The 17,223-nt window shown below is 47.3% G+C and overlaps 1 protein-coding gene across 1 annotated transcript in view; it reads left to right on the top strand.

The window, feature by feature from the left end:
• Nucleotides 1–1,949, top strand: part of COMTD1 (catechol-O-methyltransferase domain containing 1) — a 307,178-nt gene extending 305,229 nt beyond the window's left edge. The window contains exon 7 of the mRNA XM_069610981.1: nt 1,387–1,949. Coding sequence (XP_069467082.1) covers nt 1,387–1,539 — 153 coding nt within the window. The 3' untranslated portion in view covers nt 1,540–1,949. The remainder of the gene's footprint in view (nt 1–1,386) is intronic.
• Nucleotides 1,950–17,223: the final 15,274 nt, after the last annotated feature.

Below are 17,223 nucleotides of genomic sequence, written 5' to 3'. Positions count from 1 at the left end.
ACAAGCCACATTGTTGATGGCTGCACATTATGTGTAGTACTTGGGCCATTATAACCGGAAAGTCCCCCAAGTGTGAACATTTCACTGCTACTGCTGCTGCATTGAGGGCGCAGCTGTCAATGGCACTTGTGAAATTGTATTTGCAAAGCCCTCTGCTCTGCATGGTGACTCAGTAAGCAGAGGTGCAAGATTCTGTGTTGGGAGCACGGCAGGACGCCAGACAGGACATCCCAACCCCCTCATACAAGTTTTTGATTGATTCGTTTTTTGTAGGGTGAGCAGACTGGACTCAGGCTCCGAGTCCTTCTAGAGTTAACCACTTGGCCCGAGCCCTGCCTGGCTCCCCCACCTATCCTCTTTGGGGCATTAAAACCACATGGTTTTTAGCATAGAATGTTCAATTAGTCGTATGAACCCTGAATATAATTTGGATTTTTCTAACCATACGAGGGATCATGTTTCCTGTTACCCACGCCATTCCAGATATAGGGTGCACATGGTTCTTCTGAGAAAGACCAGGGACCAGAACGTTTGTGTGTTTTGAGCTAGAAGCGGGAACTTGTTTTTATCAATTGGCCCAAGTGTTGGCTCAAGTTTGCCTTTGTTGTTGAGTTAACATGTTTAGGTAGAATTGTTTTTGGATTGGGTCTGAGGCAAAGGGCAGTCATTTATGAATAAGGATCTCTATTCTGCATGGGATTTTACCGTCATAATCCTCTCCCAGTTGGCTTAACTTCCTGCTGCTTGTTGTGGACATTGTTTAAATGATCCGAGTTCTAGTTTGTTTTGTGGGGTGGCCTATAAAAAAATTCACTGGTGATTTAATGGCAGCTACTGTAAGTGTTGAAATGCTGCTGTTCTTGGTTAAGTGCCCCCACTTTATTATTTTGGAAATGGGACAGCGGTGCCTTCCTCTTCCCAGCCAATGTTGTTTAGGTACAGATAAAGGTGACCATGCAAATTCAGGTTTATTAAAAGCAGCCATTTCAGACAGAATTCCCTACTTGCATTTTCAGCTTACTTTACTTCGGTAATACAGACAATTGACTTGCAACCTATGGTGTCAACAATGCAGAGGTTTTTTTCACACCTTGCAGAGTGCACCCTTACTCCCATGTCCAAAAAGGGTGATGTTGGGCCGGCAGCATTTCGGAATTGTCAATGAGCTATTTCTTACTAACCCTGTGAGGAAAGTCCGAGGAAGTTTGGAGGTGTTGCCAACTTCACTGATTGTTTAATATGGCCTTCAGGGCAAATGGTGCCATGCGTGAGATGGTCCGTATCAACATTCCACCATGAATGGAGTTGCATCAGCGCTCCTGGCTCTAGTGCTCCAAACTGTGTAACTGATTGAGGCCCTGGTTTCTCCTTTGTCTTTGATCCCAGGTTTTATGTCAAGGAAGAGTGCTGAATGCAAAGGCGTACGATCTACTGGCACAGAACCTCCATCACCTGAACGAGAAGCTCCTGCGAGACGTCCGGATTAACATCATCATCCTGCCCATGGGGGACGGCGTGACTGTGGCAGTCAAGCTGTAAGCGTTCATCGTGGGAAGGGGAACAGGACGCAGTCTTCTGATTTGGATGTTACGGCAGTGCCAAACTCTAAATTACTTCAACATTCCTTCCATAATGTCTTGCTTATGAACTAAAATTGATCTATGAACCCCCACCCCACCTTACCTGAATGGTAACTAACATTTAGCTTGTTTCCTTGTGTGCCGCTGAAGCTAAGTGAATGTACACATTAAATGTAGCCAGGCCTACAGGATTTTAGAGGCACTGGCCTGTCTAGAATTCTTCCATTATTTGCTGAAAGGCCAGTCCACCTCTGAATGAAAGTGGCATTCCCATCTCTAGCATGAACGAACTATGGATCACGCTGCCGGTGCATTCTATTTGTAGTGCCTGTTTTACTGTGCATAGCCCTAAGTAAATGCTGATCATTATTCTTACATGTCCCCTGCCTTCTGTAGCAAGCCTGTTCTTGCTAGCATTGAAGAGCATAGAGTTAGCGAGGTTTGTGTGCTAGATGGGCACTAACACTTTGTTAAAGTTTAGGGGAAGCCGTTGCCTCTAGGCAGGAGTTTATCAGCATGGGGGAAAGGGAAGAGCTAGTATCTAAACCAGGCTACACTACACCAACTCCTTTCTTAGCCAGTCCTGACTTGCAGGCCACATACTTTATGCTGTATTTGAAATATCCGGCTATACCTTTAAGGAGATATGTCCCAAGGGTGGTCTTCAGCTTCAATGGATACAATCCTGCGAAGGAGACCTTCTGGTGACCTTGTACATACAAGGTCACCAGAAGGTCTCCTTCGCAGGATTGTATAAACAAGGTCACCAGAAGGTCTCCTTCGCAGGATTGTACGTGATTCAACCCAATCCGCCCACAATCTGAAAAACCGCCAGGAGTGGTGCTTAAAGCAGCAAATGATCATTTAGCACCTATCCATGCCTTCTTCCTAGGGTCTTGAAGCCATTTTATAATAAAGTATGGTGCTTCTGAAAACTGTGCTCAGAAACCTCCATGACCTGCATACATTTCTTACACTTGTAGATTTGTTCAATCTGCACCAATGCTTTGGGATATTTCCAAAGAGCAAGCATGCACACACATTTCCCAATGTTTACTGAAAAACTGCTGCATACCTGCATAAAGGTGACAGTTCAGCTGTGAGTTCCACATCCCACTGGGGAACAAAACCATGCCCTGGTCTGTTCATTCTGGGTGCCATCATGTTACACTAGATGTTACTGATCAGCTAACAATTATGGGGCTCATAATTAGTGAGCATTGCTAACTTTATATGTGTGGTTTGCTGCTGGTGAAACATGGTGCGGCCGGTACTTTGTAGTGTGGCAGACTGATTATCTGTAAATTGTGCCAAGCCAGCTTATATTTCCATTTAGAGTATGATAGATGATAAGTGGGATTTAAAGAATATGTAATATTTATCAGACATTGTACGGCCAAAATGAGAATTGTATTACACAAAATGGATGATTCACAGAAACTATCTTGTATACAAATGAAACAGGCTGCAGGCCTGAAAATACAACAGAACATTTTAATAATTATAGTCAATAAGGAAGATATTTACTTGACTGAACTTAGGTCTCATATTATGTTCACACTGTTTCCAATTTTGTTGCACGTTTGGTACAGCTATCGCTTAGCCTTCAGAAGGAAAGACTGTCAATGGTGTTAAAGGAAACAATTCAGTACAGATTATTGTATTGTAGTTGTCATTTATGTATCGCCTTTTACCATTATAGTTTCAATGGGCTGGTGGTGTGAATGCCCTCTGGGACCGAAGTCCAGAGTGTTGGAGGTCACAGAGTAAGGTTAGAATGCGTGTGTGCATTTGGCCAAATAAGGCTTAGCGGGATTGGCCAGGCTCCAGTAGAGAGCAACCCATGAGGTCAGGCATATGGATAGGGGTGCTCAGAGGGGTCAGGAGATGGAGCGAGTGCTAGTGACTCGCTATGTGTTCAGCATGCCCGAATTCGTCATAGGTCTTCAATGCATACTAAATGTCATAGGTATTGAGTCGTAGTCTGGTGTAAGTAGGTGGAAAATGATGTGTCCAGCGCAACCAAATTTGTCATAGTCGTTTCTGTATTCTGACTGTCTGCAGCCAGTGTCCACCGGAGTGGTGCGTTATACGTACCCAGCCGATTTGGTGGTGATTTGCTCTATGTGCGTCCAATCAGGTAGTGGCTTCCTCTGTCGAATCTTGCGGTTGCGATAAAACGGTTAGTGACAGCGACAGTCTATGCTTCAACAAATTGCAACCAGAGGAGCACAGGCTATACTTACAGGCTCTTCTAGGTGGGTATCATGGCGAATCTACCCAGATATTGTGCGCATACTGAACGATCTCAATTTTTACCTTTACCATGAGCGGCCCACCCTATAGTTCATCTGTGTGTGATGCCCGCCCATCCCTCAAGTCCTTCCAGTGCCATTCTGGGCTAGTGCTTGATTGCCTTCCTGGAGTAAAGCACGAGAAACCGTCACCTGACCAACATTAAATGCACTACCGGACAACTTAAACCCTAGTACCCTAGTCAAGGAATATAATATTATCATGCTCACTACCTTGGATAAAATCGATCCCCACTCAAACTTAAAACAAGTAAACCCAAAGCTCATCTAAATAAATGGTTTACGCCACCACTAAGAGACCTACGCCTTCTAAAAAGAAAAAGCGAAAACACTTGGAGACTATGCCCTTCCAACGAAAACAAAGAAAAAGTAACTTCCATTTCCTCACGTTACAAAAACGATGTTTGCCTTGCCAAAAGGAACTCTTACGATGAACGCATTGCCAACTCCAAATCCAGCATGAGAGAACCTTTCTCCATAGTGAAAGAATTAGATTCACCAATAGCCACACCTGATCTAGTTACCAAGTACAAGCCTTGGTGTGCAGACATCCAACATGCACTAGCAAACAAAATAAATACGCTCCAAAACAAAATACAGCAAAAAAAAGACATGCTGAACCTACAAATACAGCAAAAAAAGACATGCTGAACCTACAGCACATGCCCAATATCCAGCTGCCTAGTGACTCACCTGGGGCGCATAACAACAAATTTAATTTCTCCAAAACCTCTCCCTTAGAGGTAGAAAAAATAATTCTCTCGCTCAAACCATCTAACTGCAAAGGCGATATTTTCCCAGCACAGTTAATAAAAGATGCCGCTAGAGATTTATCACCATTCATTTCCAAACTGATTAACGTCTCCTTTGCTTCAGGCACCATCCCAGCCAACCTAAAACATTCCTGGGTGCTCCCACTCCTCAAAAAGCAAACACTAGACCCTCTAATCCCGACCAACTACTGCCCTATTACCACAGTACCATTCCTCCTCAAAATACTGGATGAAGCTGCCTACATTCAGATACAAAACCACCTTGATCTGCACAAGCTCCTAGGAGCTAGACAATCTGGCTTCCGTCCATTACACGGAACGGAAACTGCTTTAATCGATCTAAAGACCCAAATTGATGAGCTGAGAGACAAAGGGAGGACAGCACTTCTGCTCCTACTTGATCTCTCAGCTGCATTTGACTTGGTCGACCACAAGGTCCTATGCACACATTTGGACACTGCTGCTCACTTTTCTCCCAAGGCCATTATATGGTTAGAATCATTCCTGAGTGAGAGAACTATGAGAGTATTCTCCTCATCGGCTGCAGCGGACCCCACCCCCGTTTTGTGTGGCGTTCCCCAGGGCTCTTGTGTCTCGCCAACCCTATATAACATCTTCACCAAACCCCTGTTCGACGATCTGGATCTTCTGGGTGTCACCTACACTATTTATGCAGATGACACACAGATTCTCCTCCCACTTTCTGGGCATCACAGCAAAGACTCGGAGTTGGTGAACAGGGTATATCTTATCATTCAAGCATGGATGGCCACTCATGGCCTGTGCTTGAATAACGATAAAACAGAGCTGATAATCCTGGGCACACACGCAAACATCAATAAACTAGGCCAGCAATTCTCTACATTCAATATTGATGGAAACATTATTAGGGTTTCCAAGTAGGAGAAAAAACCCTTGGCTTCTACCTTGATTCCACTTTGTCATTCGACAAACAAGTAAAATCTCTAGCCTCCGCCACTGCTTATACTTGTAAGGTGATAAGAGCTGGCAAGCCATTCCTTTCTAACGACAGTCGTATGATCCTGGCCAGAGCACTAATACTCTCTAGAATCGACTACTGCAATGCCCTCTACAGTGGCGCTAATAAAACCACCATTCAAAGACTAAAAACATTACAAAACAACGCCCTGCGAGCAGCGCTTGGCATAAACAAAAGGGTACACATCTCCGCCATCAGACGCCAACACAAATGGCTATCCATAGAGAATAAAATACAGCTAAAAATTATCTCACTGACACACAAAGCTCTAAATAATGCCCCCAGCTACCTCACTAATAAACTACATAAAAGAACATCTATTGGACCAACCAGAGCTGCTAACGCCAATTGCCTGGAAGTACCAAGATTCAAGTTAACCACGATTGGTGGCAACAGTTTCCCAGTGAAGGCTGCCAAAATTTGGAACTCACTACCAAATAACCTGAGAGCAGTCCAACCCTACCCTTTTTTCCGAAGGAAAGCCATCCTACACATCATTTCCAATGACCATTAGCCACCCTATCTCCCAGCCATACTTGCCCTTTGTCCTCCCTGCCATTAGGCTATGATACTACGCCCTATTCCCATACTCCTAGCTGAACTATGTCCTACTATCTGCACTGCTCTGTGTAATTTACTCTGCTATTTTGTGATTCCTTGTACCTTTTGTAATTTGTATAATATGTAACATTGTAAGCTTTGCATTTTCCTATTGCTGCGCCCTGTTACCTCTGGGTCTGGTGCGCATTAGAAATTAATAAACAAACAAACAAACAAAACAAGTGCGATGGTGGCATTATCCTGTCACAACCACTTTGAGTACGATTTGCCTGCTTTCCCTGTACATGCCAGGTGCAGTGACTAATCAATCCTGTGACATATCATAGAGTGAAAAACAATATGAAGGCCTGTGTTTCAGCTGGTGGTGCTTGTGGGAACCAATGTCATGATTGGTGTTTGATAGTATGTGTGGTCCGGGCCGCCGCGAAAATGGCTGGCGCCGCCTGGTGGTGAATGTTCATATGCTTGCATTGGTAATTGGAAGGTTAGGGATAGGTTTCAGGATAATGCGGCAAATAGCCAGGTTTTGAGGACTTTTTTGAAGGAAAGGTAGTCCTTGGTGCGGCGGATGTGCAGAGGAAGGGTGTTCCAGATGGTGGAAGCTAAGATAGAGAATGCCGAGCCGCCAACTCTGGTGGAGTGGTAAGGGGGAATAGTGAGAAGGAGAGCTGAGCCCCATTGGAGGTTTCTGGGGGGGGGGGTGGCTGTGGATGATTTTATTCTGTAGGAACTCTGATCCTGAAGGACTTGTGTGATGCACATGGCTTTGAAAGTCGCTCTTAGGCAGATAGGGAGCCAGTGTAGTACTCTCAGGGCGGGGGTGCTATGTTCTCTGGTCAGGAGGTCAAGGAGCAGTCTGGCTGCTGAGTTTTAGATTTGTTGGAGTTTCCTGAGTTTGCTTACTAGTGCGCCAAGATAGAGGGAATTGGCATAGTCTAGGTGGGAGATGATGATGGCCAGTATTGCGGAGACTCTTTGAGAATAGATGAAATAGGGAAAGATTTGCTTTAGGATGTATAAGTGGAAGTGGCAGGTTCTGAATACAGAGTTGATGTGTTTGGCGAGATATAGGTCTGCGTCCATGGTGCATCCAAGATTTTTAACAGAGCTGGAGGCGGCAGGTGGGGCTCCCAGGGCTGGTGGCCATGGTAAAGGTTGGGGAATCAGAGCAGTTTTACTGCATAGTAAAATTTCTGATTTGCCTGAGTTGAGGATTAGGTGGTTGGTCGTCATCCATAGCTCAATATCCAAGAGGCAAGAGCCAAGGTCGGAAAGTGGGGAGGCTGGAGTCTTGGGGATTTTGAAAATGATCTAGGTGTCATCTGTGTAATTATAGCAGGTAAGGTTGTGAGAGCGGATGAGAGCTGGCAGAGGGCTTAAGTAGATGTTGAAAAGGAGGGGTGAAAGAGAGGCACATTGTGGGACCCATTTTGTGACGGGGCGAGGGGAGGAGTAGAAAGGTTGGAGGAGAATTATTTGTGAGCAATTAGAAATAAATTAGGTGATCCAATTAAGGGCAAAATCTTTGATGCCTAGGATGAGGAGTCTGTTCCTGAGTATTGTGTGGTTGGTGGTGTCAAAGGCCGCGGATAGATCCAAGAGGATGAGTGCAGCACACCCTTCTGAATCAGCAGTTCTTTTTAGGTCATCCCAGATAGAGACCAGTGATGATTCCATTCCACAGGGGGGTCAGAACCCGAATTGGGCTGGGTCGAGGAGTCTTTTGGCTTCTGTGAAGAGGCCAAATTGTTTGTATGCCGCCCAGTCAGTTACTTTAGCAATTAAGTGGGTGTTGGAGATTGGGCGGTAGCTTGATAGGGAGAGTGGATCGAGGCTGGGGTTTTTTGATTAGCGGTTTGACATGAGAGGTTTTGAAGACCATTGGCAAGGTGCCAGATGAAAGGGATGTATTGATGATGGAGCGGTCTATGCTGCCTGCACACGTGGAGGTAAGTATCTTTTTTAGAGGGGGCGGTGGGCAAGAATCTCCAGGTGAGTCCAAGGGTCGGCGAAGTGCTATTAGGTTGCAGAAATCGGCCTGGGAAAAAGGTGTGAATGAAGAGAAGGTTGGTAGGGAGGGCAAAGGAAAGATTGGGATGGGGTTTGAGAGCGGGCAGGATGTGGAGGGGGGTATCCGAGCTAGTTTTGTGGTGCTGGTGCGATGTCTTTCAAGTGCAATGTTATGAAAGTGCTTGGATAGTTCATCACAGAGAGCGCGGAGTCAGGAGAGGGGCAATGATTAGGCAACTAGGGGAATTGAATTCCCCTAGGATTTTGTGGAGTTCCCTGAAGTGCCATTTGTCAAAGAGGTCAATTTGGGAGATGTCCTTCTTTGCAAGAGTTAGTATAGTGTGGTGGTGAGTCCAGATGAGGCGGCAAGGCGGGAGTGGCGAAACTAGATCTGATGTGCAGATTAGTGCATCAAGGGTGTGCCGTGCAATGTGGGTCGGGTAGGAAATCAGTTGTGTTAGTCCAAGGGCTTCCAGATTGTCAGTGAGGGAGTGGGTCACAGGGTTGGCAGGAACATCAAACCAGATGTTGAAATCTCCTAGAAGAGTGAGCACGGGGTACTGGATCAGCATGGTTGAGAGGGAGTCGCAGAACAATTCAGGGAAATATCGGTCATAGCCGAGTGGACTCTATCAGAGTAGGAAATCGTGGGTGACGGAAGGGCTGAGATGGAATTTAGCGACAATAGGTTTGCATATAGTGCTGCAAAGTAGATTCTCGGTGGATATTACTGAAAGGTTTTGTTTGTGGAGGATGTCTAGACCCCCCTACTCTGCTGGGCCTGTTATGTACAAGCAGAAAGTAGCCGGGTAGGACGGCCTTGTGTGCAATGTGGTTGAAATCATCGATGAACCAGCTTTCAGTGATGAATTGGAAGTCTGGGTTTTCAGTGGCTATAAGGTCAAATATGTGGTTATTTTTTGGCGACCGATCTGGCATTGATGAGTACGTAGGACAGTTTGAGAGAATTCTGGTGTATGGCCGGTAGGAGGTTGGGTGTGGTGGTGGGAGCAGGGATGTGGGAGTGCAAGGTGGGAATTTCAGAAGTAGGGAGGTTTAGAGGGATGTTGGTCTGGGATTGGGTGTTTTGGAGGGGAGGTGAAAAGGGCTAGGACAAGGTTGCGGGAAGGCTGGGGAGAGCAGGGGGTGCACTAGAGAGGCAATGGGGAGAGCAATGCGTCAGTGGCGGCATACAATGAGTTCGGCCTGTGTGATTTATGGGGCGTTTGCGGGGCACGGGAGTGTGCAAGAGAGTAGGAGGGATTGTTGACTAGGCTATGTTGGCCAGCGTAGCTCGTGTTGCGCTGAGGGAGGTGAAGTGTGATATTACCTGTCCAACGGGGTGGGGTGAAGGGCAGAGAGGCTGAAGGCGAGGGGTGGTGCAACATTGACACAGGTGGGGAGAGGGTGGGTTCAGCGGGAGTGGGTGGATATAGTGCGATACGCAGGCTGGGGTGCAAAGATAGGGATTGGGAGGGTTGCGAGCCGATTCCTGCGGGGGTGTCGGGAAGTGGGCGTGAGGGGTTGGGGGTGAAATTGGACGGGTGGGGTGAGTTGTGTTAGTCAGGGGCTGGTGAGTACTGATGGGGTTCTGGAGAGTGGCACGCCAGTGAGCTACCCAAATCGCCTTTTTATTGGTGAAATGTCTGGTGCAAAGGGGGGAGGTTGCTGAGAGAGGGGAGAAAATTGGGGCGGATGGGGGAGGAATAGGGTGGGGTGAGGTATGTCTGGAAGCTGGCAAGGCAGATTCAACTTTGGTACAGCAATGGAAAACACTCAGATTCAACTTTGGTGCAGCAATGGAAAAATACCTTAGATTTAACTTTGGCGCTGCAACAGAAAAATACCTAGATTTAACTGTGGCGCAGCAGTTGACAAACACCTAGATTTAACTTTGGTACAGCAATGGGAAAAAAACTTTTATTCATCTTTGACACAGCAATGGAAAAATACCTTAGATTTAACTTTGGCACAACAATGGAAAACACTCAGATTCAACGTTGGCACAGCAATGGAAAAACACCTACATCTAACTTTGGCACAGCAACGGAAAACACTCAGATTTAACTTTGGCACAGCAACAGAAAACACTCAAATTCAACTTTGGCACAGCAATGGAAAAAACCTAAAACAACCATTCAATTTTGGAAGTACAATGAATACAAGTTACGAAATTAGGCTGAGTGCTTGTAGGTATATGGTATTAGGTTGTAAGGGTGGTGGTGTTTTACTGGAGTACAGTAATGGCTGAACTCCCTGTCCACATCACACTTAACTTATCAGTCACTGTAGGTAGTCTGTTTCAGGCGTCCCAGGCGAACACGGGCAAACACAGAGTGGAGCTGCTTAGGTGGGAGCTGCCCTTTGCCTTGTGGCCCTTCACCGATGGTTGCCTGGGCTACGCTGCCCTAGCACTGCTAGAGAAGAGGTGTTACTGGATAGTAGTGAGCCAGTCAGCACGAGTGGGGGGGTGGGACATGCGCCGGATGGGCAGGGAAAGGGGAGGCAAGGAAGGCTAGCGGCAGGTGCCATAAAGGGGCACTCAATACAAAAACCAAAATGCTTCAAAGGCAAAAGGGGGGTCGCTAGGCTTTACCAGATTCAGACAAATGCCCAACTCCACCCTGGGGCTAAAATGGTCAGTTGGGAGGCCGTGCTGGAGACTACAGCGCTTGGCAGCCAATCAGCACAGGTGGTGGGTGGGAGCTGCACCAGGTGGGCAGGGAAAGGGGAGGCAAGGAAGGCGAGCGGCAGGCCCGCAAACGGGCACACAGTACAAAAACAAAAATACTTAAAAGGGCAAAAGGGGGGTTGCTAGGCCTTACCAGATGCAGGTAAATGCCCATCTCAACCCTGGAACCGCAATGGTCGAGTTGGGAGGCCGCGCTGGACACTGCATCGCTTCCTGACTATGGGGAAGGTTAGACAGCCAATCAGCAGTAGTGGTGGGCGGGTAAATACCTGGAGTATACCAAACACAAATCATAACTGTACAACTCATATCATCAGTGCACTGCAACTCTTGACACACACTGAGACACAGCAGCCACACAGTCCAAAACAATCTCTCACATGGTTTATAGTGATATAATCAAAAACAAAAAGGTCGAAAGTCAAATGGTCGGGAAAAAAAAGTCGCATTTTTTTATGACTTTTTTTTCTCGAAATGGGGGGGTTCCCCAACCCCTCCCCCCCCTTTTTTTCGCAAGTAATTACGCAGAGCGGGCCATATGTCTTTAGGCTTACAGTTCATAAGCTGCAGCCCAGACCAGCGCTCTTCCATGTCGGATGCTACGGCACGCAACCATTGTGCCACCGTTGGGCAGGCAGGGTGCAGCCACTACAGTAATATACATCGAATACCCAACAGCATACAGAGGCTTGCAAGTCTATGTAGGCACCGCTGCAAACCACTGAATTGATGAAACAGACAATTCTGTGGGTTGGGTTCTATAGAACAATTCAGCATTTCTGAATTGTTCTATAGAACCCGCAGATCTCATAGCAATAGTCTTTGAGCTTTGGACAACTCCAGAGCATGTGGAGGTATCCTGCCTTGTTTGCATGGCATCTGGGACAAGATGGAAAGGGTGCATGTGAAAAGAGGTGTAATTTAGCCAGGGTGAAGTGGTACCTGAGTAGTACTTTGAACTGTATTAATCGGAATCTGGAATTTAGGGACACTGCATGCGTCTGCAGACAAATGGCTTCCCAGATATCATCAGTGATGTCCATTTCCAGGTCTTTAGCCCAGGTTTCGCAGAGTTTACATAGGGGTCTATTGACACAGCTCTGAAGCAGGCTGTACGGTCTGGCTACCCTGCCACGTGTGGAAGTCCCACCCATGATGATTTCTAATAGTGGCTTGTCGGGCGGCTGCACAGGGAATATGGCCCAGGTCTCTTACCACTCGCCGCAGCCCTGCATATTGTAGCCAGCGCAGTGTTTGTCTACGTGAGGGGTTTGGCATGCTTTGGAATGTAACAAAGGATTCCATATCATCTATATCTCCCATGGTCGTGTACACATCTATTGCCCATTGTTGTGCTGCAGCCTTGCTTATTTTCGGATGGAGTGAGGAGAAGATCCATAGCGGCAATTTCCTGTGGTATGGTTGGGGGTTGTCTACCATTTTCCATATCTTGCCCCAAACAAATGCTGTCGTGAGTACTGGGTCATTAATGTCGGGGTCACAACATGAGGGTGCCTCAAGTCTACGTCAAACCAGTAAAGTGCATAATGTGCCTGTGCCGCGATCCAGTATTTTACAAAGTCTGGCGCGGCTAAGCCGCCTTGTGTATAAGGTCTCGTCAGAATATCCCAAATAAGTCGGACCACACTAGAGTGCCAAATGAAACTGTTAATCGCCGTTTTTAGTGTGTCAAAGAATGTCGCACCTGGCCATAGCGGTATGTTTAAGAAGTAGTACAGCGTTTTCGGGAGAACAATAATTGTAAGGAGTGACAGTCGGCCAGCTATTGTAAGTGGTAGTCTCGTCCAGGCTAGCAATTTGCTTGTCAGTTAAAGCAGATATGCACCATAATTACGCACATAAAGGGAAGCCTTGTGTCGCGTTACAACTACCCCAAAGTATTTTAGTTCCAGTGGGGTCTAGGTGAAGCCCATAAGGTCCGGAGGGGCAGTGGTTGCCTCTGTAAGCGGAAACAACTCTGACTTAGCACAATTCACACGTAGCCCAGATAGGGTTCCATATAAATACACTTCCTGCATACCTGGTGCTAGGTGTCTCTCTAGGTCGCGTACAAACAGTAGGGAATCGTCTGTATACAATGAAATGATCTCAGGTGCCCCTGTCAGCTGGACCCCCCCCCCCGAGCATGTCTGTAGCGAATAGCATCTGCAAGTGGTTCCATCACTATAGCGAACAATAGGGGCGACAGCGGGCAGCCTTGCCGGGTCCTGCTACCTATATCAATGGGGGCAGAGAGAGAGCCGTCGGTTACTTTGACCCTAGCCGTGAGTGTTGTATTATAACAGTTTCACCCATGATTTAAATCCAGGCCCGAAATTAAATTTTTTAAGTCCCGCCCAAATGATCTGCGTGGACACTGAGTCGAAGGCCTTTGGTATGTCTAGAGCAGCTGCCACGGCCTGTGTCTCGGGGTCAATCTGTGCCATCACATTAAAAAGGCAGCGCAGGTTGAGCACCCTGGAGCAGCCGGGGACGAAGCCGGATTTATCTGGGGGTACAATATGTCCCATGTAGGGAGCTACCCATAGAGCTAGCACTTTATCAAAAAATGTTACATCAGAGTTTATAAGTGAGAGAGGGCAGTATGAGCCACACAGCTCTGGTGGTTTTCCGGGTTTCAGAAGGACAGTGATCGCAGCTTCACGCAGCATGGGGGGAAGTATTCCCGTGGCATTAGCTTCCTCCCATAGGGCGGTCAATTTAGGAGTGAGGTAGGACTTAAAGTGTTTATAAAAATCTATTGCGAATCCGTCTGGGCCGGGGGCCTTTCTGCTGGGAGTGTGTCAATGGCTCGTGATATTTCTTCAGAGGTGATGGGAAGGTCCATATTAGTTCTGACCTCATCAGAAAGTATTGATAGTGGCAGGTGGTCCAGAAAGGCATATATGTCTGGGAAGGTTGCAACGTCTGTATTAGCATATAGCTTAGAATAAAAGGAGTGAACAATTCAGTTCACTTCCGATGTGGTGTGAACTGTCTGACCAGTCGTGTCTTGGATCACTGGGATGTGATGGTTGCCTTTTGCTTGTATCATTCTAGCTAGCAGTTTACCAGGGCGCTCACCCTCCCCATACTTTCTCGCCTGACCTGTGCTGTCTAGAAACTTCAGCTCCTTTTCGGCCAGTTCTTGGAATTTTTCCAGTTCGTTCTTAATGTCTCCCAAGGTAGTGTTGTCAGGTGTTGTTAGTTGCGTGCGTCTGTTCTAAGTAATGCAGCCTAGCTTTGCTGGCTTGGATGTTCCTGTGTAGTGTCTTAAGTATACCTGATTCAGTCGCCAGCACGATGCAGCATATGTATGCCTTAAAAGCTTCCCACAGGGTTGCATGACTATCCACAGAGCCTGAGTTTTATCTTGAAGTATTCCTCAACCTGCTTACCCAGCTCACCTGCAAAGACCAAGTCTAGCAGTGATTGCGGCTTGAACCTCCACTGCCTATTCACTTCAGGTGGGGCACCAAGCGAGAGCTTCAGAGCAACTGGGGAGTGGTCAGAGAATGTTCTGGGTAATGTGTCTGCTTCTTTAAGATGATTTGTTAGGGTGTTGAATATCCACCATGTGTCTTCTGGAGTGGGAGTCGTGTACTGTAGAGTAAAATGATTATTTACGGAATACAGGATTTAGTATTCTCCAGGCGCCCACCATTCCCACCGCCCATAGCCCCTTCTGCAATACTAAGGCAGCTCTAGTCAATTGTCAGGGTTTGGCGCCTGATCTATCGTGGTCCACATCCATTATAGTATTGAAATCACCTCCCCATATCACAGGGATTAAAGGGTAGAACAATAGTAGCCCAATTAATTCTGTGTAGAATTCAGTCTCGTCTATGTTGGGCCCATACACATTTAATAGAACTATCTCCTGGCCCATTAGTATACCCCGCAGTAGTACATATCGTCCTAAAGGGTCAATGTGTGCCCTCACATGGGTGTACTGTAAAGATTTATGTACAATGCTCATAACCCCCCTACATTGAGTTGAATACGAAGTGTAGTGGCGTTGAGTGCCCCAGTTTTTAGCAAATGTATCATTGCCCGTGTCTAGCGCGTGAGTTTCCTGCAGAAATAGAGTGTGTATCTTATGTTGTTCGATGTATAGTTGGAGTCTGCGCATCTATATTGGGTTCCCCAGCCCCCATGCATTCCAAAGTTTACTGACTCAGCCCCCATTTGGCCAGACTATGATATGGTCGCTAAATTCCCTTGATGGATGATTAAAGCATTTTGGCAGGTACACAGCACTTTGCTGTCGATTGCTGTCTAACAAAACACGAATGTCAAGCACTTTTTTCAAAACTACCCCGCAACTCCCACCCCCCGCCCCATCTCTCTCCCAACCAGAGGAATGATAAACCCAAACCAACCATCCCAACAACATTCGCAACTTTGCATGGGGGGGCTGCATGCCGATTACAGCCCGGCATCGGCGCAATACCTCAATGCATTTTAAACTTGGTTATAGGTACACAGTTACAAGTATAAGATCCCAGGGTAATTCGGTATCGTAACACCACTAGACAGTTTAGTGTCAATTTATGGGGTGTGTCACCCTCAATGTTGGTGCCAACAGCCGGGTTCATGATTCAGAGTTTGAGAGGTGCAAGGGTGCTGGTGCACGATCAACCTGGGATGTGTTCATCTATGAACTGCATAGCGTCCTCGGGCACTGTGAAGAAGTACACCTAATTACAATGTTCTATTCTTAGCTTGGCCGGGTAAAGCATGGCGTATTTCACATTATGGTCTCAGAGCCTCTTCTTGGTGGCCATGAAGGTCTTACGTTCCTTTTGCACTGATATTGAAAAGTTTGGATACAGGCGGAGCCCATGAGTAGTTCTCCCTTGGTTCTGGCAGCCCGCTGTAGCGCATCTCTGTCCCAATAGTTTAATACCCGAGCAATAATCAGGCGGGGCGCCGGGCTTAGGTTAAGGCACAAATTTTCTGTGGTGATAATTCAGGACTATCCAGTAGAGACAGAAAGGTGCGCTCCACATATTCTTCCATAGGTCCCTTCACATTATCTTCCAGTATTCCTGTTATTCGCAAATTGTTGCGTCGGATCTGTATTTGAGATCGTCGTTTTTCTTGCTGATGGATAGTATCTGTTTCAAAAGCGAGGTAAAGTCCACTCTGAAGAGCTGGACCTCTTCCTCAGTAGTGCTCACCCTAGACTCCACCTCCATCATTCGAGCATCAAATTTGTCCATGCGTGATTTTATTGAGCTGATGGTACTGCTCATATCATCCAACTTGGTGTGTAAGGTAGCAAACTCCTCGGTCATATATTCCATCATCTGTTGCAGCTCGTTAGGTTCTTGCGCTACAATCGCGCGGTCAGCAGCTCCCTCTATGCCGGACACCTGCCTTCCGGCTCTGGGCGCAGGTCTCGTGAACATGTTCATTGAACTTTGCCTTTTTTCCCGGCGCCTTTTGGCATCGTGTTGTAGTTCACCAGGGAGTAAGAGGGGCTGCTATTTCGCAGAGCTGGTGTCTATTGTATAGCCCGGAGGGTATAATGTTTGTGGCTTCTGGACAGCATCCTGGGGTGCAGGTGCAGCTACCTGCACCTGACCGGCAGGCACACAGTGCATGCAACGGAGGGGATTGCTGTGATGTCCACACAGTACCTTTCCAAATTTATGGTGCACCGTGGTGTATGGCGGCATCAGTCCATGGTGTATTTTGGATGGAGCGTAGTTCTAGGTGGAGCACACAGTGTCTCGCTCCAATATTGTAGATGCTGCCCCCGGCTAGAATGCAGTGGTGTGGGATCTTTCTCCGCCGCAAGGCCAGTCCTCAGCAGCCTCCAGGTGCCTGGTAAGAGTACAGTTTAAAATGCCCCTATAGGGGAATCACAGCTGTCCTGAATGCGCAACCCACGGAGCGGTGAGTGCGCAGCAGTGGTCAGCAATTCGGTCACAGGGGAGGAGGTCACTGCAGCTCCACCACTACAGTTAAGGGCAGAAGATGGTGTGATAATATGGTGGGCCCCCCACTGTAGCCCAAGTACAAGAACAGGATTGTAGTGTGAATGGAGAGGTTCACAACACACAGCCCACCCCACCATCACCCCACACACATCACAACCCAGCGTGCAGCATCGCTGGGATGTAGTGCCCCCACAGGACTCGACCGACTGGCTGCCGCAATGTAGGGGGCTGAGGGCAGGGCTCCCCCACGTGGATCGGCCCTTATGCCAGCCACTTGTTATGACCGGTCTAGGACGCACCGCAACCCGCAGATGTGGGGAGCCCGGGACCCACCACAGGATATG

This window comes from Ambystoma mexicanum, chromosome 8 (assembly GCF_040938575.1).
Source record: "Ambystoma mexicanum isolate Mex_15411 chromosome 8, UKY_AmexF1_1, whole genome shotgun sequence".
Lineage (NCBI taxonomy): Eukaryota > Metazoa > Chordata > Amphibia > Caudata > Ambystomatidae > Ambystoma > Ambystoma mexicanum.
This window is presented reverse-complemented; position numbering and strand designations above follow the sequence as displayed.